The sequence below is a fragment of the Planococcus citri genome, chromosome 4, assembly GCF_950023065.1.
Source record: "Planococcus citri chromosome 4, ihPlaCitr1.1, whole genome shotgun sequence".
Lineage (NCBI taxonomy): Eukaryota > Metazoa > Arthropoda > Insecta > Hemiptera > Pseudococcidae > Planococcus > Planococcus citri.
This window is the reverse complement of record NC_088680.1, coordinates 400,386-426,953: the sequence shown is the minus strand read 5'-3', so window position 1 is coordinate 426,953 and position 26,568 is coordinate 400,386. Positions and strand designations below refer to the sequence as shown.

Sequence of the window (26,568 nt, the reverse complement as noted above, 5' to 3'; positions counted from 1 at the left end):
GAAAAGAGGGTACGAGAACGACGACGCGACACGCGAATATCTCGTGTCGGGTGTCGTCATTTTATTACCGGGCCAGCCTCGAATCGCTTCGCATAAAGAAAAGAGGCACGGCTTGGCCACGCGAAGTTTCGAAGAAGGGATTTTCTATGTACTCGTACCTACTTGCGCTGGTACGCGCTACGCGCTAGGCGGTGGCGGTGGCGATGGCGATGGATGGCGGTACGCCTAAAGGCGTTCACCCACCTCAAGCTCGCGCTCTGCTCGTCGAAAAAACCACCAGCACCAGCACCAGCACTACTACTATAGGTAGGTATACGAAAACGAATAACGAATACTCACAAACATCGCAGTCAGTGTCGGCATTCGCTGCATCGCATCACATCGCATCGTATCGCATCATACATTGCGATCCGCAATCGCAATAATAATCGCTATAATTTAGTGTCGGCGGTAATTTCGTTCAATTTGCTTTTTCAGGCTCGCAGAATTTGTCAATTTTTAAATACGTATACGTAATTAATCGTTTTCATAAATACAGTGATTCATTTTCGCGCGCTCGAGTTCGTTATGTTACGTTATCATTCGAATAATCGCAACGTCTACCTCAACAATGATCACCATTTGTCGTCAATTTCACGCACTGCACGATACAAAAAGGTGAGCACGCAATTTACTTTTGTTTTTCTTTTTATTCGTGAAAAACGTACGTTATCTTGTTTGATTGGCCCTCCCACCTATACCTACCTTGTCATGATAACTCAATTCATACGACATGTACATTAGAAAGAAATTCCTGAAAATGTACATAAATACTTTTCACACACCCGCATTCTACATTTTCGGAATTCGCAGACGACTCGTACATCCATCGACCTGTCTGATATGATACTTTCGACCCCCTTCCCCCCACTTCACTTTTTCATATACAATCATACATAGAGTGTAAAACCCCTGAAAAAAAGGAAAAATTGAAGAAAATTTGTGTACTCCTATATAAGTAGATACAATACTATTAATTCGGTAGGTATTACGAAAAAAAAATTCAAGCGAAACTTTCGACTTTTTCATTCATTTGAAAATTCTGAACCCTGTTAAAAAAATAAGGGTTTGAGTCGAGGGCTTAAAATTTTGTCATCACATTTCGACCTTACTCTACAATTTATCAGAATCCTCCCAACCAACATTCAAAAAAGTCATTACCAATCGATGCTATTTTTGTTCATAATACATTATAGTGATATCATTCAGTAAGAGATGTTAATTTGGTTGCATACGCTCATATTTTACAAGGAGTACCTATGTTAACGTTTTCGGTTTCACATAGTAAAGTAATGAATCATGGAAAATGATACGTAAAAACACGAAAAAGGCATATTAAAATCAATGAAAATTATATCAAATGTGATTCTGGAAAATTGTACGCGTGCATATGAAACATTGTCAAAATTATTTTACAACACGAACAAAGTTTTAAAATCTTTGCTCGTCAGAAAAAAATGGTGAAATTTTAGTTTACACCATCAACCAGAATTTGTCAATTTTTTCTGTTCGATACTTAATAAATTTCTACCAGGACGATTTTTACAATTTCCAGGAGACATTGGCGGGCGAAGGGAGGAGGGGGTAAACGAGGGCCGCTGGAGGAGTCTAATCAGAATACATAACGAGTTGATATTCGCATTCTGCCCTACCGAAAACATACGAAACGATATGCCACTCGATATTTGACTTTTTTCACATTTTGACCAAAACTTCGGGGTTTCGTCTTCTTTTCGTGGTTTTGCGTATCCCATTACGAAAAGTTCATGGTAGTAAATGTGATAAAAAAAAAGTACGCTTTCTGGATTCTTACCAAATCCTTTTGACACTCAATTTTCAAAGAAAAGCTCAACTTTGAACTTTTGAAAAATTTTGAAAATATAATTGAAACTAACAACGCTGCAAACTGATTTTTTCCAAAGTTGCAGCAGTCCCGCGCAGAACCCCGAAGTTGGGCATTATGACGAGCAATTTATTTCAACTGTTGAAACGAACCCCGCCCTGCCTTACCTACTCACCCCAAAAGACTTGGGATGTTGATGATGGCGATTTTTCAGCTTTCCTAATTTCTATACAAATTATATTATAAAGAACCTACGAGGCTACGAAAAAATGTTGAGGTAAAATCTGAATCCTTCGTCTCAAAACAGGGCTGATTTGACATGAAATTACCCTCCCTCTATCAATTTTCAACATTTTTGGCACCAATTTCGAACGCCAACCCATTTCTTTGAATTTACTTTCATTACCTCTCTCCCCCCCCCCCTTACCCGCGTTTTAACAAAGTCAAAATTCCAGAACAGTAGAAAATACATAATAAGTACGTAGGTAGTTTTCCACGCTTTTGAAGGCGCTTGAATTCAAATATTCGCTCATTTTTTGAATACAGTCCCTCGATGCCCCTATTGTTAAACACTTAATTTTGGAAAAAAATCTCTAAAAATTTTGAAAATACGAAGTGAGATGTCCATTTTACTCATTCGAGGTAGCTGATTTTGAAATTTGAGTATTCCTTGATTTTTTTCGGATCAGATATGGTACCTCGGGACCCCTTTTTTGTTGGTTTACTTTCTTCTCCTTCAATTCGATCGGTATAAAAAATTTGCACTTGAATTGATACATCGATTGTACTTTTCAGTTTACAAAACCCTTACTGGAACGCAAAAGGAGAGCTAGAATGAATCGATGTGTAGACGAGCTTAAACTGCTGTTTGGAAGCCTCGAGGTGAGTGCCAAAGCAAATTGACTATAGTGACTATACTAATCACGAAATTATGAGAAAATCAATTACCTACTTAGTACCTAGACCTACACCGAACACGTTTCCAATTAGTAATCTGTAACCAACACAAAACTATCAAAAGTATTTCGACAATCTTCCCATCGTGAGATGAGGTGAGGGCCGGGGGGGGGGATATTTCAGGCAAGAACACGTTACTCGATACTCACCATCAACCGGTTATTTACCGGGGTTAGAAACCTTGTACGAGTGTGTACATTTAAAACGGAAGACACCAGAAATGAGAGTCGAGCGAGATGTTGGCGCTAAAACCAAAATTAGAACGTAACGTGTCGTCTCAAATTAGGTAAATTATTACGGTTGAACGATCCGGTGAAGGGTGACAACGGTAACACGGTGACGTAGAAACATCACGAATCACGATCAATCAATCGATCAACCTTAACGACACCACTATTTCGCGGTTGTATTTGCCTAAAGAGGAAATAGATAAATACGTACATATGTAGTATGTACTCGTAGATGGATCTTGCTGTGCGCCAACTTCGGTCAAAATGAATGAAAAAAAAAAAAAACGTTATAATAATTTGTAGTTGGTTACAAATCGCCAGAAAAAAAAAACGTCGCGTCGTGTAATTTACACGTTTCTTAACGTAAATTTTTACGATTTCGCAGAAAGTTTTAATAAAATAATAATTTTTGTTTTCCTGCAGACAGAAGGAGAAAACATAAATAAATTGGAAAAAGCTGACGTCTTGGAAATGACAGTCAGATACATCAAACGTATTTCTACGATGAAAGACCCGATTCAAGAAGCTCACAGATTTCACGTAAGTATTTTTCAATTTCATCAATAATTTTGTAGTAGGTATTCGAGCTGTGACCATATTGGTTACATAACATACCCCGATGACGAATAACCTTAAATTTGAATACATATTTACTCGTATTGTTTCACTTTCAGGCTGGTTTCAGCGAATGTGCGAGCGAAGCGTGCAAATTTCTATGCTCTCTGCCCAATTTGAATTCGACAGTAAGCAGCCGACTCGTAGAACACCTGAAACAATGCCTCGCCAACCCACGACCACTCGAAACGAATTTTCTAACATGTGCGACCAAATTGGAATCGACTGCGACTCGGCCAGAAAGACCCAATTCTGCTGACAGTGCATCGCCATCGCCATCGCCATCGCCACCAACCAAACCGAATCGCAACTCGAGATCATCGCCTGTATCGCCTGTATTGGCTGTATTCAAATCTTACAGGTACGAAGATGAGCTCGGTCGAAATGCACACGCTAGTCGTTCGGTAGACGAGCAAAAAAATAACTCCATGTGGAGGCCGTGGTGAGATTGGTGAGAAAATTTTCGACCAGAAATCGACTTTCACCGCTAACGCCAAGCTGATATTTTTATTGATCTCTCAATTTCGCAACTCGATAAGTCATTTTTGTTTTTCTTTTTTATGTTAATTGTATAAATAAGCGACTGCCTATGTGCAACATCGGGTCTTAATATTTTAAGAAGATATTTTTCACGGCTGTGCAGAATGAAAATTCAAAACAATGTTTTCAAAGTCTAAAGGGAACGGAGGTAACGAACGATTTATCCTCCAGATTTACACGATCAAAATATACCCAGATGGAAGAAAAAAATGAAATTATTAAATTTCTTAGGAAAAACGTTGTTAGCCGAAGCACATTTGCGCTAATGAGTAATTTGATGTACAGTGCATAGACATATAGGTATGGTACATTCATAGGTACCGACACAGATTTATTGTCTTAAACTAAGTTAGCATTTTAGATTTGAAATATGTGATTTTTGAAAACTGGTTACGCCCATTATCGTTTACTTCTACTTTCGTTTTTTGTGTACTTAACTACTTAAGTTATAGTAACATCTGTCTACTTACTCGAAAATAAATTGAAATGAAAAAATATTAGGTTTGTTCGTTTTTAACCAGGTTTCTTACCCGGGTAAGGTTAAATCCAGAGACCTGTTATAGGTCTTTGGTTAAATCAGGGGTAAAAAGTGGAGAGCGGAGTAAGGAGAGTAAGGAAAGTGTAGACCCGGTTAGACTGAGTAATAAAAACGAACAAACCTATTAAAAAATATACACGCGCGTGAAGTTACTCAAAAACTTGAAAAAAAAAAACAACGAACAACCTGAAAAGAAATTGTACATATGTAAATATTTCGTAAGTGATTCATGATTGAATTCAGATAACGCATTCATCGATAAAGGTGTTATCTGAATTCAATCATGAATCACTCACGAAACACAGGACGCGATAATACGTTACGTTACGTTATGTTTAATGTTGTTAACGCGACCGCCACACCACCCCACCACCTAACACCCACGCACGCACGCGACAAGATTAGAAAAAATCAAAAAAAACACCGAAACACGAACCACACAGGGAGCAGCACCGGACAGGGTAGCGACTAGCGAGCAGGGATTTCCAGCCAGCCAATAGCTAAAAGCCAAAAGCCAATAGCTAATGCAAGCTAATGGTATTTAAGCCAATAGCCAAAAGCTGGCTTAATGAAAAATTGCCAGCCAATAGCTAATAGCCAAAAGCTAATAAACTTGGGAGTGATTTTCAAATTTTTCAATTTTTTAAAATTTTTTTCTCAGATTTTATTTTTTTTTCACTCGTGACTCACGTCTTACACTCACTGACACCACAGAAAATAAATGAAAATTGTCCTTTTAATAATCGTCTACACGTCATAACGAGTATTTTGAGGGGTCACATGTATTTTTGTTTTCATAAGCCAAAAGCCAGCCAATCGCCAGCCAATGAAATTTTGCCAGCCAATAGCCAGCTTTATTTAAGCTAATGAAAATCAAGCTAAAAGCTGATAGCCAAAAGCTAATCGATGATTGGCTGGAAATCCCTGCTAGCGAGGCACGCGCCAATAATTAATAAACAATACTATTTAATATTATACCAACAATTGAATAGGCTAGAAGAAAGAATGAACATTGGAATGGAAATTCGCAAATTTGTTCAACGACTTCGCTCCGCACATCCAACCTACGACCTCAACTACATTCCTACTTATTCGTAATGTTAATACAAATATACGTTTACATACCATATTCGAAGAAATAGTTGAAAACATAATGGAAGGCGGCTGGAACACAAAACATACGCGGCATAATCATTAATCACTACAGGTAATTATTTTAAAACACTGCGAAATTAATTACAACGAAACACGAGACGAAATGACGCGCAACAAGTATATGGCGGACATCGACAAACGACAAACAATACGCCGATTACCGATACGCGAAATTATAAACGATGCGAACACGCGACACCCTTCCCGCTGACCAGGAACTTCCAAACTAAACTTTGATATTGATGGCGAATTTTTGGGTGAAGGTGCGCAATTTTTAGTTTTGGCACTTTTGGCGACTGACTTATTTACGAAATGATTCGAACTGCAACCAATCAGGGATGAGGAAATTTATTTATTTATTAAAAATTGAAATACTTATGATTGGTCAGTTCGGAAAAACGAACGAATATTGCACTTGCACCTGTTTTGCATAAAAAAAGGGATGATGCGGTAATAATTAGTAATTACCGTTGCGAACATTTTATTTATTTTTCCTTTTGATAATACCTAATTATTAGAAAAATGATTAGATACGTTACGGTTTCAAATTAAGTTTGAAATTTTCGATTTTTAATTTTCTCAGACATCTTAATAAGTTCTGTTGAGTAAACGACAGAGCTATTTCAGATTCCTCGATTAGCAATCAATAGCTAATTAACGCTCGATTATTGCAACGCAATATTTGTCATTCTAGCCTATTCTTGACCAGTGACAGGATCATTAATTACCTATTGCGAGTTAACGACCAAAGCAGGACAAATTGCCTTCTTTACTCCAGCGGTCGTCTAGAATTTCTTGGTGACTTCAAATTCGTCGAAGTGAGCCAATGCGTAAGTTCAGTTTCAGTACGATAGGTATATTTCAGACGAAAAAATGAAACTAAAACTAATAATCTTTTGCATAGTGATGTTGAGTGTGTGTTTTTTTACCTCAACTTTGGCTTACCATTCCGCTCGAGATCAACGGACTTTCCTCTCCTGTAAGTACTCACTTTGTCTAATTGCAGATTGGTTCCGATGGATTGCCAGGGATGCGAACTGAAATTTTTAACCTGAACTGCAACCAAAATTGACCCGAAAATTTCCGGGGAAATAATCTTTATCCGCGATAACCTTTCCTTTTTAAAACGAAATCAAAAAAATTGGAACCGGAAGTCCGGAACTCTTAACCAGAACTCGAATTTGCTGTACAACCATTAAAAAATTTCGGTTAATTATACCTACTTCGTTAAAATACCTATGTAGGTACACATTAAAATTCGATTTCTCATTTTTTTTTCAATTTTTTTGGGTGCCTAAATAAAATAAAAAATTTTCATTATTTTTTGTGCTATTCTGAACTTTGTCTGAATTTGAAGAGTCTGGTTATTTATTTTTGCAAAAATGGGCAGTATTTTTTGAAATTCCACGGGAATGGCCGAATGGGTTTAAAATGGTTCATTTGGAGGTTCGTAATTGTTACACAGGTGAATAAATAATACCAAACATATTATGTATACACGGATTTCCGGCATTTCAATAAAAAAAATTACCTTAACCCTCAACTCAACCAAATTTTTAATTTTGAGTAATTAACCTGTAAGTAACTGTTAACCCGAACCTTTTTCTCAGTAACCTTCACGAACCTTTAACCAAATTTTTTTTTTGGTTCGCATCTCTGATGGATTCTAATACTGCAGTAGTAGTAGGTACCTACTGCTGAAAATTTGGACTATTTTCGCGAATGTGATGCGAATTGAGTTGCATACATTTACGCTGCTTATCAGCGAGAAAACATGAAATAGTTGCTCGTCAATGGCGTCAATGCGGGTTCTTTATGATGAGAAACTTTCTTATCATCTGTTAAAACTTCTTCGAGTAGGTATTGGGTATCTTTATTTTGCTGAAATAGTGCAAGTAGATAAGTAGATATTGTCACACAATTGCGATTTGAAATATCCAAGAGATGGCTATCAGTTTTTCTGACAGTCAACAGGTACAGTACACTCGTAATAATAGTATTAATAACGCAGTTAATTAACTTCAGTGCTGAATCGAATTAATCGATTTTCCAATTGCGGATTACGATCTTGTCCACCTTGGAAATGCCAAGATGATTCTGCGGTGATTCATGGTTATTGTTGTCAATGTCCTGGATTCGAATACGGTAAGATAACCGCCTACGGCTCTTTTATTGTTAGAGGTACGAATACGGACCTTTTTGATTTTCAAACGACATTTGCTGTCATTTAAACGTATTATGTACCTATAACATTCCAGATAATGTTCCGGTACCGTGTTACCCGGATTTAAAATGTCCAGTTTCATCCGAGCCTCTATGTTCGGATTATAATTTTATGATGAACTGTTGTTGCACGGGATCTTAGGCTAGTGAAAAGAACGATTTTCAACAAAATATGTATTTTTAAATAAATATAAATCAAACAACACTATACCGAAGTACATATTAAAATGGAAATGGTGGAGAAACGGAAGACACGCATTTTCTGTATTGGCGCGTACATTTACATAATTATAAGCACATACTAATACTATATGTAAACTGATCCTAGCATTATGGAATAAAAAATATCCAATGTACCTATTGTCTTCTGTATTTTGGGAGTAAAAAATGAACCAAATACTCCAGATGACTGTGATGAGTACTAAGGTATTTGTTGTATGTAATAATTTTAGTACCCAGACGGCTCATGCCCATATTGAATTGACTAAGGCAGCAGTTCGCTTCTTTAATTTTTACTCCTATGAAAAACGTACACAAAACACATTTAAAAATGGAAAATCGCAGATAGGTATATAAAATAGGTACGCGTTGAAAAACAACTTATTTACAAATTCTAAATACAACAAATATTCACCATTTTGAAAATAAATTGATAATCGAATAGGTAATACAGGTATAAAATAACAATAAAAAAGTATAAAATCGAATGTATAAAACAAATCTCACTACGTAATATTCAACGGTATTAATTCTCGAAAATTGAGCAAAATGATGAACAACTCGAAAGAAAAATAATTTAACATGTCTCAAACAAACAGTTACAGCCTAATAATTATTAATACAGAATACGATATCGCTAAGCATCGTTTCAGAATGTATTCAACTTATGAAGTTATTGTAAATGAGAACCGATTACATTAAAGGAGGATAGGTTTTAAGGTCGTTCGATCTACCGTAGGTTTTCAAACTGAACGGATGTCCTGATGAAATACTGTTCGGAAATCTGTCCTGTAACATTCATAATAAAAATATATATCTTTAGTAGCAAATAAGTAAATACATATTTCTAAACAAATAGTACATATATAATCAACCACGTTCATCTGAAAGTCTCGAACGCGATACTCGGAATCTACGATACCTATAATCTTGAATTTGAATTAGCATTTTCAGATTTTTGTTTGCCATCATTTCATCTCGTTTCCCAAATAGTACGTAGGTAAATGTATAGCCAGTCGAATGCGATCGAATAATGGAGGAGAATACTTTTAAAGCCGAATCTAATTTAATCGAGGATAGATGAAATGAATTCTTAATTTTCTGATTTTTTCTAACGAACAAATTCAGCATTCATTCGATGAAAATAAAAATAACTACGCCTAATAATTGTAAGTTTTTGTTTTTTACAGTCACCGTCCTTCATGTTAACCGTAGTAATCACGCAGATAACTCGGAGAATTCGTGGGCAAGTATCATTATAATTACTTATAGGTAAGTACAACTTGAATAGAAAATTGATGAAAAATTCGCGAAATGGGATTTTAGTACAAATTCAGATAACGCGTCTTACCAAGAAGCAATACCTACGTATGGTTTTAGGCGAATTACAAATTACAAATTCAACGATGAGTGCAGTTTACTTACTATGGTTTTTATTGAAACGTAGACTAGAAGGGAAGACAATTCGAGGTCTTCTGAATATCCGTTTTTCAACGGAACGCTACGATATCCCGTTCTGATGGATGTTAACTAGAAACAATAATCAAAAAATATAGAATCGATTATTGCCTCAAATGAAAAACAAACAAAATTCGCGACGCAAGAAGAAAAAACGAAGATAATTACCGGATAAGTAGCTTGGCCGATGAAATTCGTATCGCCAAACATATCTTCATCTTGAACAACAAATCGAATCATCGCAATATCTGGAAATCTCACTTCGAACTCGCAACTTTCGTTCCAAATAGGATTTAATCCATTATCGGCTAACGAATTAAACAGAACAAAATTACTTATACGCCGCTTATTAATATATGTACAAAATTATTTTCGAATCACTAACAAATAGTTCTCGTGGTGAGTTTAATTCCAGAATCGTAATCGGCTCCTAAGATTTCCACTTCAACTGATGGACTAGTAGTACTGCGACCAGAACGACCCAAGTGACGAGCGCCGATTATTTTCAACAAAACGTATTTACTCTTCGTATCGTTGCCCAAAGTACTCGCATCTGCTGGATCGAAACTTTCGCGAAACATACAATCTGGTTTCAATACGTATCCGCAACTTCCGTTGAACATGAACTTGGCTTGATTGATTTGCATCGCTTTGTCTAGAAATAACGCCAAGTAAGTATAAATAGCGAATCAACGAAATCGTAATTAGGTATAGTTAATTACTCCTTTCAAGCGTTTGCATTCTATAAAAAACATGCGGATTTCTTACCGGGAGTTTGCCAGTTCAAAGCGACCATTTGACTACCGTAATTCCACATCGGTATCGGATTGTAATTCGACGAATCTATTCTTTGTCCTTTCGGATAAACTCGACTAATTTGGTACTGAAAAACGATTACTCGTGTAAACATAGGGCAAATATATAATTATATTTTCGAAGAACCGAACGAAGCGCTCGTTGAAATAAACACGAATGATCACCTTGTGATATCGTAGGAATAATTTACTTTCTTGCTGACACATAAGCTTTTCAGCTTTCGTTTCGGGAAACGAAGACATTTCGTTATAAATATAATTTGCTTGTTTGATTCGTTCGACGTTGAACGTTACCGAACGACAATATATGATCAAATTAGACATTTCTTTGGCTACTCTCCAAGCTCGTTCCATTTCTTTATGATGGTTTTCCTAACAATAAAAAGAACGAGAATAGATAATAAAGATTAATGAAATTTCCAACGAATAGCGAGCATCGAATAAGTAAGCTACGTCTATACGAATAATTTACCCTAGCGCTAGCATTTTGCGCCGTTTCGATGATACTTTGCATCCATTGATGAGCTTCGTTGTACGTTTCAGCGGCCACTTCGAAAGTAGTACACATGTTCGGATTCTGTATACGTAAAAGAGAATCTAGTTCGGAAAATCCGCTGCTAACGATATCCACTACCGCTCCCATAACATCCAGGCTACCTTTCTGAAGACTGCCCAACACTTGCGAATCACCAGACTGTTGAACATACACGCCAATCAACAAAATTTTCTCCATAATGCGTTTGGATACAAAATACCCTTAATTAGGTAAAACAGGAATGAAATTTCATACCGAATCTTCGCGTTCTTGTTGCGGTTCGATTTCTTCGACGTAATTCGAAGGAAACCAGTGTTGCTGTTTACCGCCGTAATCGCCACGCCACCAACCACCTTCTTGTTTGTCCACGTTCGTAATAACCGCGTGCTTACAAAATGACAATTCGTCCGGATGTAAAGCTGTGTAATCGTAGATCGCTTTTACGGTAACCTGAAATCATTTTCGTAGTTAGCGTTATTTTTCAAGACGTTTCGTTCAACAAATACAAAAACTATGCTAAGGCAGCGCTTCTGGCAAAATATTTTTTCAATGTGCGAATTTGAAGGAAAGGATGGAATTACGTAGGTAATTTAATGCAACATTTTTTAAAATCGAAATGTTTCCATTTTATTTTCGAAGAAAACATCGAGAGACGCCAAAAAATTAGGAAAAAATCGAAACGCCGAAAGAAGACAATAAAATGGAAATTAAGAAAGTTTGATTGAAAAAATGAGAAAAGCAAAACTTGATTAGCAATTCTGGTAAAAAAAAAAAACAGGATTTTTGAAGATTAGCTGGCAAAAATATGTTGATAATTTTAGCAGACTATCGAAGGTTTTTTTTTTTTTGCAAAACAAAATTTTTGTCTGCACTTTTGTCAGAAAATATATAGGATCTTTTGTTGGCAATTATGGAGACAGACCAAACTTTTTGCTGAACAGCTAAGACAAAAATTAATACGTAGGAATTTCTGAGCAAATTTGATGAAAATTTGTACTTTTTGACAACTTTGTCGGTTTGTCAAAAATGGGTTCAACTGAAAATTTTAGCAAAATGGCAGGACTTTTTTTTTGGAAATTTAAGCCAAAATTGAGATTTTTCTGACATTTTTTGCAGACAAAAGACAAATTTGATTTTAACATAAATTTAGAATTAATTCCGACTTTTTGACAATTTTTGCAAAAATTAAGACTTTCTGGCATTTTTGGCAAAAAATGGAACTTTTTGGCAATTTTGACAAAAGTACCAGGGCCTTTTCAACAATTTTTATCGGTAATTTTTACAAATAAGTATAAGTACAATAAAAGGATAGTAGGACACATCACATGAGCAAAAAGCAGGAATAAGGAATAACAGAATAAGAAGAACTGTTGGAATTTAGAAATCCTGTTTCCAACCATCACTTTTCCAATAACAATTTTTTATTTACATATTTATTTTTTCGAGTTCTTCAACTAGGTAGGTACTATAGGTACGAATTAAACGAGTAGAGTCACGTCCGTGCGTGGATAACTGTAAAGCGTTAGAGATATTTCAGTCGAATTCATACCTTTGAGATGAAGCACGATGGATCCATGTACCCTGGAGTTCCTGATACCGTATCATCGTCAAAGCCCTAGAGAAACAGAACATAAAAAATTTACATAAATTATTCGTAAATGAACACGCCAGTAGGTAGAGGTACTGATTACAATTTACAAATTCTTTAGGGTACCTATCACATAAGTTCTCATGTATTGGGTATTTTTTTTTTTATGTAAAAAAAGGAACAAAAATTTTTACACACAGGAATAAATACTCCCATTTTATTGCGGTAGACCAAGGAGATTGGAAAGTTCAAGTTAGCCATCTAGTACATAGGTACGCGTATAAAGCGATTAACACTACAATCCGCAATCGCTCACCCTCATTGACACGAATTAGAATTCCTTCTCACTAAACGAGTTTTCTTTTTCGAGTCTGTCATGACTCAGATCTATCTACAATTTTCTGTTCATTACATCAACAGAGGGGGGTAGACGCTGGGGCTAGACTAGACAGACTGAGAAACAGAGCGTCGAAACTCGAGAGATACCAGTGCGTAGAGCGTAGACAAATAAATGATGGAGGTTCGACGAAAAAATAAAATATATAACTACGAGTAGGTACCGATATTCTACGTTGTTTCACCTACTAAATATCGAAGCGACCGGCAATACTACTTAATGAATATTAAAATTCAGGGCGGTTCGAATTATCGCGTTTTTAAAATCTCGAATCAGGCAATTGGCTGTGCGACGCATACATAGAGCGCGCTGCTACGCGCCGAAACGTAAAGTTGAAAACGGGTCCACTTGTACAGAGAGCATAGGAAGAAATCGCGTTTTTTAATTTTTACGCAAAAACGGTAGGGTTTTTCACCAATTGCATAGGGCATTATTTAAAGAGAATTTAATTTCCGATTTTTTGGTGTAAAAAAAATTGAATTTTGATAATTTCTTTCACCCCTTTTCAGCATTTCACAACTTTTTAATTGAATTTCTCCGCGAGTATTGAAGCTAAAAATCTGGTGATTATATTAATGTAAAGAGGAGAAAATGCTGATTACTGAGAAAATTAAAAAAATTGGATTTACCGATATATTTTTTTGTGAAATTCTGAAAACGGGTGAAAATTGCTACACGAAAATTGAATTTGTCGCGTTGGAAATGGTCGAAATTCATTTTTTTTTACACCAAAAAATCGGAAATTAAATTCCCTTCAAATAATGCCCTATACAATTGGTAAAAAACCCTACTGTTTTTGCGTAAAAATTAAAAAACGCGATTTCTCCCTATGCTCTCTGTACAACTGGACCCGTTTTCAGCATTTCGAGCGTTCGCCGCTAGATGTCAGCCACTTTGCGTCGCAGTGCCAATCTACTCGGCATTAAAATACCGTTGGTCAGTCCTAGTCCAGCGGTCCTGTAGCTGATGCTGAGAATCGGTCTCGCATCTAGCTGGGTGTAATGTTTAGAATGAACGTTATCAACATTTACTTTCAAAAATGAATTATGCCATCACGAGGTAGGTATTAGGTACATAGAGGATCAAGCACGAGCTGTCGGGATCATCGAGACTCGAGTACCTACCACTTTTCAATAAACTCGACTAAAATAAGTTTGATTTCGTCTGACAAAAGATTTATAATTGATCATCAAATTATGCAGGCTATAGTGCCCAAATTCCAACGCCAATTTCATCGAAGGTATTTTAATAGGTGCCAGTGCCTGGGAAAACCCTGACCCGTCGACTCATTTCAATTATCTACCTATACAAATTGTTCGAGTTTTAAATTGGAACTAGGGGGCTTCGCCCCCTAGGTCGCTCCGCGACCTCGACCCCCCGACTCGCGCACTCGCTTCGCTCGTGCTGCTCGCCCTGGCCCTCGCTTCGCTCGTGCTGCTCGCCCTGGCCCTCGCTTCGCTCAGGCCTCTCGCCCCTTCGGGGCTCGCTTCTTTGACAATTCAACTCATGCCCCTGCTTCTAAATGCAAATCAGCTGAAATGTGTCAATAGCAAATACTACTCTGGTTCTAAAGTACAATTTTTAAAAAATTCAAGTTTGAACAATATATCTATCAATTTCTACAATGAATTAACGACATTTTTTTTCTCAAAAAACTTACATCTATTCACTTCAGATTTATACTTGGGATGTTGAATTACTCTGGTATACTTTCTGTAAGCTTGATAGTTAATTATCATCATTTTTAGGAGTAAAATTTCTGAAATTCCGTATGTAAAATTGGGTAGAAAAATGTTTGAAATTCTTGTAAAATGATGGCATAAAATGAGTAGGTAGTGAGTATGCTGGAGTAATTCAATCCTATTAAATGAAAATCTGAGGTAGGATAGTCAAATTTGTATCCCAAACCCTACCAGTGGTGGCTTAGCTAAGGGAGGGACGTGACTTGAGCCACCCCCCCCCCCCCCGCGAGTGAAAATTAGAAATAATGCACGCAATAATGAACCGTTTTTTCGTTTTTTCGACCCATTTTTTTCAACAAATTTTCACTCTCACTTCACTTGAGCAGTAATTGCACCTTCATTTCCATACAAATTAACATACATTACGAAGGGTTTCCATTACACTAATTCTAATTTCGATTTTTCATTCCTAAAAATCTGGTTTTGCCCTCTCTTTGAGAAAATTCTGGCTACACTGTACTGAACCCTTCTCCATCTTCACTTTAACTTTTTTACAAACAATGTTCCACTAAACATTTAAATTTGTGCTGTTGAAATAAAATCCTAATCCAAAAATGATCTCAAGTGTAGAACCTCCTCTCCTTATTATTTTATTTTTAACAGACATCACTTTCCAGTTTTGAAAAAATAAAATAGTAGGTATAGCAATGAATGTAACTCGCAACACAACAACATCATTCCCTCCTCAACACCCCTTCTCTGTAAACACGCCCACATAGCAACGTTCTGAGTGTATTGTTGTCCGTGTGCATTGTAATACATGCATTTATACACAATAGAGAAAGTGTTTTTTCAATTTTTTCGGCCCTTAATTTGAAAAATTCCGATTTTTTTTCTTGATGACATATCTACACGTTAAAAGGAACGTTTGAAAAAAAAAAATTGTGGAAATCGGTTCGATAGAAAAGGCTGGCGAACTCTATCAAGGTTTCTACTCGAAATTCTATTGTTTTAACACAATAGAAAACGTGTTTTTTCAATTTTTTCGGCCCTTAATTTCAAAATTTTCGATTTTTTTTTCTTGATGACATATCTACACATCAAAAGGAACGTTTTAAAAAAAAATTTGTTGAAATCGGTTCAGTAGAAAAGGCTGGCGGACTCTATCAAGGTTTTCCTTCAAACATCTTTTAATATATAAGGATTACGAAACAACGTTCATATTGCACGTAGCGTTCGAAATCAGTTGGTAATATTAATTCGCAAGTTGGTCTTGGTACCTCGTCAAAGCAAACAATACTACCTGTCGATGAATAAATTTCTATAAGTAAGAAAATAAGAAAATTCAAATAAAGAAACATTGAAAACGACCCAATTTACAATACAATTATTTACAAGATTCCGAATTGAGACCGCTTCGGTAATACAGGGCGCCCTCTGCATTTATCCATTCTGTACATGCGATTGCTAAAGCGGAGTTATGCCGCCCTCCGATTGGCCAATTCCTTCGCGTTTCGATAAGCTCCGCCTCCATCAGCCGCCGCAATAATGCAAGCAAGCTGCATGCAGATGGGCAATATGCAAATAAACTTACGACAAAACTGACATTTTTATTAAATTTTGAACTTAACAATGCAAAAATCAACAAGCGGTATCGAAAAATTGATAACTTGCGTCCATTCTTAACACAATGCGCTTATGAAAATACAAAAAAAGAAACATTTTGGTGCGTTACGACTTACGAGTGCCTGCGATCACCATCAAATTAGCACAGTAATACAATTAAAAATAATGACTTTAGCCACCTATGCAAGTAAAAATATATCGTACGCAGTATGATAGTATGCCTCTTTGGTCAAAATTATTCAAACAATAAACATAAGTACTTATGTTGCGAGTAATTCGAATGATCATTATGCAGGCGAAAAATTTGAAGTGAAGCGAAGTCCTGGTCCCTTGAAAAGTATAACTTCGCTAATTAAAGAAAAAAATCATACTTTGGTTTGCAATCGATTTGGTATAGTCTTTGTACTAGGTTCTTGAAATGGAAGATATTTCTGTAACGTTACTATGCCGAATTAATGAATTATGTTCGAACGGATTAAAAGATCTCGAGAGGAGAGTGATAGCGTATGATGATAAGAAGACCGCTGTTAACGGGCCAATCCGAGGGCGAGAAAACCTCGCTTTAGCAATCGCATGTACAGAATGGATAAATGCGCTACCTCTAAGAAAATTTTGGAGCTGCACAAACGTTAATAAATTGAAGTATTTTCGATGATTTCTGCAATCGATGTTTTTTCTGAGTGGGGGGAGGGGGGTGGTTGAAGGTGTACTTACACCGACTTACACTGAAAACTTCATTACTAGACATAAACGTATGGATAGGATAAAGCTTTATAGAAATATGGTACACAGGGCCGTTCCGACGCAATTTTTCAGGCAGGAGGGAATACATGAAAACGCCAACTCAGGACTTTTCCCCTAAGGGAACCTCTTGAGGTGTCACTCCGATTTGAATGGGACCACGATTTTTGGAAAGAGCATAGTCTAAAACTCCCAAAACCAAATTTTCAGCTGCCCAAGTTCATTTTTCGATTTTTGCGAATTTTTGAAATTGAAAATTCAATGTTGACTGTTTTTGGCGATTTATGCTTTTTTAAAAAAAAGTACGTACTTCATCAATAAAAATGGTCAAAATAAGTCCCAAAACTAATATTAATTACCCAAATCCAAAAATTCACCATTTTCAGCCATTCTGGAGCCTCCAGCGCGATTTTTCAATTTCTCCAGAATTTTGAATTTGCTCCAGAAGGCGGCGTGAATATGGAGTTGGACAGCTAAAAATCGAGTTGTATATTACACTCGACCTGTTTAACGAGCTTATCCACATTTGAGCCAATTTTGAGAGTGACACCTCAAAAGTGACTTTTTGACCAGTTTTTTTCAAAATTAAAAAATCCAATAAAAAATTCCAATTTGTGTGGAAATTTTCAAAATTTACGCGAATCGCTGTATAATGTCCAAAACTATCCCCCAAATCCAAATTTCACAACTTCCAGCCATTCTGGAGCCTCCAGCGCAATTTTTCAATTTTTCCAGAATTTTGAATTTGCCCCAGAAAGCGTGAATATGCAGTTTGGCAGCTAAAAATCGAGTTGTATATTACACTCGACCTGTTTAACAAGTTTATCCACATTTAAACCGATTTTGAGAGTGACACCTCAAAAGTGGTTTTTGAGGTGTCACTCTCGCTCCAAAACAGCTGGAAAAGGTAGAATTTGCGCTCCGGGGGTTAGTTCTTGAAGAAATACAGCGATTCGCGCAAATTTCAAAAATTCCCTCACAAACGGGAAACTTTTGATTTTTTGAATTTTGAAAAAAGCTGGTCAAAAAACCACTTTTGAGGTGTCACTCTCAAAATCAGCTCAAATGTGGATAAACTCGTTAAACAGGTCGAGTGTAATATACAACTCGATTTTTAGCTGCCCAACTTCATATTCGCACGCCGCCTTATGGAGAAATTGAAAAATCGCGCTGGAGGCTCCAGAATGGCTGGAAATGGCGAAATTTGGATTTGGGTAATTAATATTAGTTTTGGGACTTATTTTGACTGTTTTTATTGATCAAGTACGTACTTTTTTAAAAAAAAAGCATAAATTGCCAAAAACAGTCAATTTTGAATTTTCGAAAATTCGCCAAAAATCGAAAAATGAACTTGGTGCAGCTGAAAATTTGGTTTTGGGGGTTTTAGACTATGCTCTTTTCAAAAATCGCGGTCCCGTTCAAATCGGAGTGTGACACCTCAAGAGGTTCCCTGAAATAAAATTTCCCGCTCATTTTTAAAGAAACAAAACTAAAAAAAAGCTGTTTTTTGTGTGCCAAAAAGTTTATCATTTTGCTTCAAAATTTTTAAATTAGAATAATAATTTTTTTTTAGTATCCTAAGAAGCATGAAAAAATGGAATTTGGATGATGATTTTTTATAAATCTAAGAATTAAAAAAGAAAAGCAAATAGCCGGAGCGAAGCGAGAGCGAAAGCTCCCAGAAATCAGTTTTACAAGGGGTACAAAAAACGATGTTTTTGAGTGTTATGCTTATGAGTTACTAAGTTTATGATTTTGCTTCAAAATTTCAAATTGAAATGACGATTTTTTTTAGTGAAAATAAAAAGCAAACGGGCCTGAGCGAAGTGAGGGCAAAAGCTCTTGAAAATTGATATTTCGAGAGGTATAAAAACGATATTTTCTTGTGTGATAAACGAAAAAGTTGATTATTTTTGCCTCAAAATTTTAAAATTTGATTGATAATTTTTAAAAAATTCAATCTTGAAAAAAAAATGGAACTGCACAAACCAATACAGCTTTTTTTTGGAGCTGCACAAAATGTGCGGAGCTGCACGTTACAGGAAGCCCTGGGTAAAGAATAGGCAGATAGATAAGTTTCATTTTCATCTCAACTCATTTTATATCGAGTTTACACATATTAATGGTTTATTATGACACGAGTAAGAAACCTAATATGTACAATTCACTATGTATAATAATAAACGAAAACCACGAATTTAAAAAAATGAAAAACGAACTAGCCCAAATGAGCGCATCAAAGAAATTGAGGAGGTGTACAGATCGAAGATAAGAAAAATTAACGGTAAAGCGAACAGGTTGAGAATGCATCGAGAACGGAAACTGGTATAAGGAAGATATTTTTATTCAACTACGTCCATTCTATTCGTATACATACACGCTTAACCGCATGCACACATAAACACAAACTCGCACGTTGAATTATAAATCTTCCCCCTTCGAGGGTATTAAAAAAACACACATTCAACAGATCCTTGTCTAGGGTGGTTACACTACCTTAGACTCTACCAAAAACGATGTACACGTCACGGATGAACCCGCTCTCGAACCAGTTTACCAGATTAATGGTCTTTGCTGGAAATATTTCCGTAATATCGGTGATTTGAAAAAAAAAAAAAAACAGGAAGGCGGTACCGAGAAAGGACCAAAGCTAGCGTTTTCTACGAAGCCTTGTCTACATAAAAAATGTTTACAGTAATTCGTAAAAAGTGCTGGTGACGACTGTGCTTTTCAAAATGCGGCTCTTCATTCGCCTAACGTTCCAGGTAATTCGTTTTATCGTTTTGAAAATTGATTACCGTGTAAATTCACTTCGAATAATTAGTGTAATCATTTTGCAATTTCATTCAATTGAGAACCCTTTTTTTTTATTACATCATTTCCCCCAAATGAGTATTCAATTAATTACAACCGAAACTACCTACCAGCGAGTTTTCACCCCGAATGAAATACATACGTAGGTACCTATTATTTTAGCACTTGCCAAAAGTACAACATTTGATTCATGCTCGGATGAAAATGAAAAAAAGAACCAAATCATTTCAAGTTATTTATGTTCGTGATTTACTTGTCTGATTGCAAATAGGCATAATTGAATATGTTTGTTTCTGCAAAGTGCATTTTACCTTTTGTTTTTAATCGCTGTTAATCGATCTTCGATTTTCATTTATCGCGATGATAATACGTACTATTACTCGTAGGTACCGCCTTATGACGGTAATTGCCATTTTTAAAATTACAATGTTGCATCGAAAATGTTGATTGGTTTCAGGTAACGTTGATTTTATTCTTTCGTCGATGCAATGGGTTCATGTTTAGCGCATGGCTGCGAAGTACGACGGAGCGGAATTTGCCATCGTCGGTAAGTACATAGAAGTACAATATACTCGTACTATGTAGATGTACATAGATGCTAGTATATTGCGCACGATTGACGACACTTATGGTTAGAGGTTAATTGGGGAAATTTCACTCGAACAGGTCGGTCAATACAGATATCAGAGTTACGCAAACAACAACGCTGCTGCTGCTGTTGCGGCGGGGGTGAACCGATTCGAATCGAAGAAGGACACGGGTAAACCAAACATCGGATCGGTGGCGGTGGTTGCTACGACACCAACGCACGCGTTTAACGGCGCACCGACCGATTAAGACATCATCGCCGCCTTCAACAATCAACGAACTGGAATTTCGGCACCATCGCCAGCCAAATACGACAAACCTTGGAATCTTTTCGACGCGGTGGTCGTACATTCGATACCTTCGGTCGTTCCACCAACGCCCATCAGCTACGTGGCTTTTCCGGCGCAAAATTTACCCTATTTTTACTACAGAGACGGCGCTGGCGCTAAAGTGCAACCTGTGCAGAATATCGCATCATTCGCGACTACTCCGGTGCCTCAGAAAACTGTTCAAGTCGAGTTGAACTACAAAGACGACACTGCGGTGGAAAAAATTGGTGAAAACGTCGTATTGAATAGTAAAGTAGCGTCAACTGCGACGGATAGCGGCGAGTCGCCGACCACTGCCGCGTCGTCGATTGTAACTAAAGCGCAACAGCAAAACGCTTCGCCATCGCCTCCCATATCCGACTCCGCGGCCAAACTGAATTCACAAAACCGTCCGATAAAATTGCTGGGTTCCAATCCGTTGTACACAGTGCCGACCAATTTCTCGTTTACGCCTCAAGTGTACTACGCGCCGCCGCTGCCGCCGCCGGCAGCCGATATTCAATACGTTCCGTATCCGTTTCTCAAGTCACCGCTAATAGCGCCCTTCTTGTACAGAAACGTTCAACGTGCCGTATCCGAGCGTTCGGAAATTTCACCGTCGACGGCGCCGGCATCGTCATCGTCATCGTCACCGCCACTTCAAGTAACCAACAACAAGCCTCAGAAACCGATCTGTGAAAATTGCCAACTACTGCCCGCCGCTTTTCCAAATTATCCGTATGTGAGAATTTTTGACGCCAACGAGAAAAATGTTCAGACGTTCAGAGACCCTGCGCTCACGAAAGCGTTTCTAATCCATCGACGCCGCTGCCGCCGCCGCCGACTCCCAAGTTAAAGTCTTATTCCAACTTGGCTTACTTATTCATGCCGTCGTGAATAGGAAAATATCTCGATATCGCGCTTCGTAATTCTGTTATTTTTTCATAGAGTACTTCAAATAAGATTACTTAGTCTTATCATTCCTTTAAATTATTACAATAATCATTTTTAATGCGACAATGCGAGCACTTTTTTTTTCCAAAGGTGATAAATCTGAGGTCAGTGACCGTAAAAGTACATATTATTACGAGTAATTATTATTTTTTGAATCTTTTTTTCTCGCAAGAATCCAACAATAAAATATGTAAATAAATATTTCTAGTTTTTCTTTCGTCATTGTACTTTGATTAGTCGTTGGAAATTATGTACTAATTAGCGATGCGATCGCATTAGTCGAACCGAACCTCAAATAAGAAGACTAATCGTGATATTTGGAACAACGAACACACATATGACGAAGAAAACAATAAAATAAAACGATCAGGTATACTTATTCATTCCGATTTGCAGAATAGTATGTATTTACGAATAGTATCGGTTTTACGTCATACGAGTACCTGAAAATTTCGTTGCACGACGGTTTCGTTAACGGGATACCACAATTTGATTTTCTTGAACAGAGGATGTTTTTCGTAGTAACCGATCAAGTCCACTAAACTTTCGAACTGCATACTGCCAACAGTGTACAAACGTCCATCTACTCTGATACGACAATGTTTGATATTCTTTTCGGCTCTGAAACAATGTTTCAACAATAACACGACTCGTTCGTTTAAGTAGAAGAATTGTAGCAAAATGTCATCTTCTCAATTGTATGTACCTGAACGAAATGACGTAGGTATTTTGTTCTTTATCGCTAGGTCGAACTAGGAAAGCGCCATCGTGAGGCACTTTTTTCAATAAATCTTCGGCATGAGCTCGCGATGCGTGTGAGAGATACCATTCTTTGCCTTCGTGTTTCTTTGGTTGAGGAACTGGCTCTTTTAAAGTTATATGGAATTCCTAAAAAAAAAACAAAAACAAAGGCGAACGGAAAAATTAAATCTACAGTCCTATTGTATCGAAAAAAAAAGAATAAACACGAAAATACACTTAATGAAGTACAATACAACTAAGCACCTTGCGGCGATAAATAATGGTTGTAAATAATTATTCTATAAGCGTAGTTCGTACTTGACTTCTTAGAGAATTCATTCTGTAGTACGCTATTAAATTGTATAAACTGTCGAAACAGGCACTTTCAATAAGAAAATATTTGGTTTTTCCTTTTTCCGTCTTGGATTTGATACGACAATGATTGACTTTATCTTGACGCCTAAAATTGTACAAAAAAGTTTACGTAAACGGTAAAATTAACCAAACAGCGCATCTTAAAATTCAGAAATCGAAAGCACCCAAGTATCGAAGCGTACGAGTATCTTACCAAAACGATAACGAATAATCGCCGACAAAAGTTTCGCTTTCTCTGACTAAAAATGTACCATCTCCAAGATGCGAGTAATGTCGAAGTAAATCTTTGGCTTCGTCACGACCACCGGGTAATTTACCGTGAAACCATTCTTCGCCGTAGTGTAACTCGTCGTTTGGTATGCCCTATAACACAAAAAGATAGTCGCATCAAGTCCCCAACGCGAATACTCGATTCATTAAAACCAACGCAATCAATCAAATTTTCAAATGTTTTCCTAACATCGATTAGATTGAATTTTACAGAAAAATCGGACAGAGTTATTTCTAGATAAGATTTAAATATCAGAGTTATACATAGAACACCTAAACGTACTTCTCGGACTCTGCTAGAACAAGAAGAGGTGCTGATCTCGCTTTCGGTGTCCGTATCGTCCTCAGTTTCTAGATCATTTTGCCCGTTAACGCATTCCGTGTAATACAACTTATTTCGCGTCAGCACAAAAAAATGCGGATTCCACTGCTTCTCGAGGGGATCTTGTAAATATAACACTCCGTTTCTGACGGTGTTTCTTAAATCCATATCTGATTGGAATTCGTTATTACTTTTAATTAGATACTCATCGTATATCCTTATAATAAAGATTACTTTCGAGCGACCAGTGAAAAAAATACTAACCGTCTTCACTCTGAACACAAACCGAATCTTCTTCGGTGCCTTCGGGTAACTTTTTATGCTTTAAAATAATTTTATTCTTCAGCTGATGGGGCGATGGTAATTTTGTTTCATTTTTATCGACCGGCTGCGTCAGTAATAGGTCGCCGAACACTTCTTGCATCGCGTTCGCCATGGTTCTTTGTTGTTGTAACGAACAATTATCTTCGATAGATAAAATAACCGGATACCTGCGACATGAAAAATAACCAGCTAATTCAAATTCACTCGATAACTTTAATTTTTTGCGAGTTTGCGGATAGCAATTTATGCGAAATGATACCTTTTAGCGATTAATGTACATACTACTTTAACATTACGGTTTAGAATAAAAAGACTCGAGCATTAACCTTGATTTATTCGATTAAGTACCTATAGTTACTAGTACGATGAATAAGACGTCGAACAAAAACACTACGATTCAAAAGAATCGATTTGAATTGAAAAATGATTACGAGAGTACGCGTAGCTGACTTACGGCGATGTTGTGAAAGCGTGCTCTTTGATTGTATTAATAACGTCCATAAATTTGATTCTCGTAGTCAACGTATGACCGTGATAGATGATTGGTAATCCTTCCGGACCATCCCAACAATCCAGTTCTATACATCGACAACCTAGTCTTAAGCACCTCGCGTAAGCTTCAACCGAACTTTCGCTCGAGAACTGATCGCCGGTCAAGTACCTGAAAAACAAAAATCAACGTTACGCGGGTAACTTGGTAACTTGACACGACTCGTGAGCAATCCGTGTTTTACTAACGTGTTATGAGAGCTCGAAATCCAATAATGAGATAATGGCCGGGTCATATCTTGAACAACTTCGTCGTACCGCTGATCCCAAATGTCGTTTTGTCTTGAAAATAAAAAGTCCATGAACTGTTCGAGAACAGAAATGAAAAATAAAAATATCGATCACTTGGAAAGAGTAATCAATCACACTCGAAGGGTCGATGAGAAGCGATTCATTACTTCGGTCACGGTGAAGTATGGGTCGGGAACATCTCTTTGATTATCCTGTAAATATTCTCTCATATGACGAGCAACTTGTCTTTCGGTTATGTTCCTTTCACCTTGAATTTCCAACAGAAATTTTGTTAATCCTTTAGCGCTGATCGTATCATTGCCGTCACAAAATGGAGAACATATATCTTGGAAAATCTGCAATCGAATTAGACGGACGTTTGAAAAAATTGTAATTTTTATTAGATATAATACATGTAGTACGTAGTACGTACATGTAGAGGTAAAGCGATATCAAAACTTACATTGTCATCGAACATTAATTTTTGGTAAAAAGTTACGAATTCGTCGAATGTAATTTCATTACGTTTTTTCGTATCTACTTCTTGAAAATATTCGCGAAGCTTCGACGTAGAAATTTTACAGTTGACTCTCGGTAAGAACGATTTGATGTCTTTCATCGAAACGCTGAAACAAAGGTAACGTCATTCAAATTAGCACTCGCACCCGTACCTTATCAATACATATCGAAATGAAATGACGTATATCATTTTTATTACTAGCGATGAAATTAGCCAACTCACACTTCTCGCATTGGTTCCATATTGTAAAATTCTTTTCTTAGCCAACGTTCTACTTGAAGAGGAAACGGCGAATTTACCGTGTCCAAGATTAAATTCTCTAATCCTCTTAACCACAGCTCGCATTCTTTTTCCGACAAAGCTGAGGAAGTTAATTGTCATTAGTTACGGGTGTTCTTTGTTTCATACTTCAGTATAGTAACGCAAATACTTCACCTGCCACGGAGAATACTTTTAATTTGAATTCGGATCCGTAAAATATCACGAAACACCTCAAATTGTCGATTTTTTTCGATTCCTCGGGCCATTTGTCGAAATCTTTGGAAAATTTACCCAATCGTATTTCTTTAACTTCTCTCATTTCAACTGAAACAATATCGTACGGTATTAATCGACTGATCGTAAGGACTACTTATAGATAGGTTTATAGGTAACTATAGGCGGAAATACTGCTGAAAAACACGTACTCGATCCTTCGTGAGAACGTGAAGCAGTTCTAGTCCATAGTAACTGTCTAGTTTCACGACGAATAGATAATGTTTTCCTTTCGGGTTTTTTTCGAGGATAAAACCTGGTGATTATGGTTCCTCGTTCCAGCTGACTGATGATCTGTTCCATTTCGGGAATGAAACTTCCAATGAAACCGTTCATCATGGCCATCTTTTGAGACTATGTTTGTACGTCTTCTCGATGCGTGCACTTTACAGCTGGAGCATTTTCGTTGAACGACGAGAACAGTAAAACGACGAGCGATTAACGGATTTTCTTCAGCTCTTCATTCGGATCCGAATGTCAACAGGTATTCGAACAGGATATCACGTCTCGGTTTCTACTCGTCATGAAAACACATAAATAAACACCGAAGAACAATTAATTCGTCGCAGCTCGGAATTTTAGAATAAAACAGAGGAGACACGAACCACAAACCAGGAACATTCGTATTTCAAACTTGGACGATTTATAGCACCATCGTCGGTAATGGCAATATTTTATTGTCTGCATCACATTCGGATTTGCGAGAATCGAGAAAATTTCAGAGAAATTGTACTTATCTATGATATTTTGCTCTGATAATGAAACTGACGAACCATCGCACAAGGTTAATTTTTCTTGTCTCGACCGGATGCAATCGTAGTTCTCCAAGTTGAGATT

General features: G+C 37.0%; 2 protein-coding genes across 4 annotated transcripts; one reads left to right on the top strand and one right to left on the bottom strand.

Moving 5' to 3' along the window:
* The first annotated feature begins 314 nt into the window (after positions 1–314).
* LOC135843318 (enhancer of split mgamma protein-like) lies at positions 315–8,496 on the top strand. 3 transcript variants are annotated; one of them, XM_065361153.1, is made up of 8 exons: positions 320–657; positions 2,678–2,764; positions 3,493–3,609; positions 3,744–5,969; positions 6,612–6,747; positions 6,822–6,896; positions 7,943–8,062; positions 8,176–8,496. In XM_065361153.1, the coding sequence occupies exons 1-4, from the start codon at positions 568–570 to the stop codon at positions 4,128–4,130; spliced, it is 681 nt and encodes a 226-aa protein (XP_065217225.1). In that variant the 5' UTR covers positions 320–567; the 3' UTR covers positions 4,131–5,969; positions 6,612–6,747; positions 6,822–6,896; positions 7,943–8,062; positions 8,176–8,496. The 3 variants fall into 3 exon arrangements, with proteins under 3 accessions (XP_065217226.1, XP_065217225.1, XP_065217224.1); XM_065361152.1 differs by having other exon boundaries at positions 6,612–6,896; XM_065361154.1 differs by lacking the exon at positions 2,678–2,764 and having other exon boundaries at positions 315–657; positions 6,612–6,896.
* sl (small wing phospholipase C gamma 1) lies at positions 8,300–26,530 on the bottom strand. The gene is made up of 23 exons (XM_065361140.1): positions 26,337–26,530; positions 25,884–26,245; positions 25,633–25,782; positions 25,420–25,558; positions 25,141–25,303; positions 24,845–25,033; positions 24,636–24,751; positions 24,352–24,558; positions 23,838–24,064; positions 23,535–23,743; positions 23,175–23,344; positions 22,925–23,066; positions 22,572–22,753; positions 22,309–22,486; positions 12,717–12,782; positions 11,423–11,617; positions 11,105–11,326; positions 10,798–11,004; positions 10,586–10,700; positions 10,203–10,472; positions 9,986–10,125; positions 9,785–9,889; positions 8,300–9,148 (listed from the first exon to the last, which is right to left on the bottom strand). Exons 2-23 carry the CDS (start codon positions 26,074–26,076, stop codon positions 9,053–9,055), a joined length of 3,681 nt encoding a protein of 1,226 aa, XP_065217212.1. The 5' UTR covers positions 26,077–26,245; positions 26,337–26,530; the 3' UTR covers positions 8,300–9,052.
* Between the last annotated feature and the right edge of the window lie 38 nt (positions 26,531–26,568).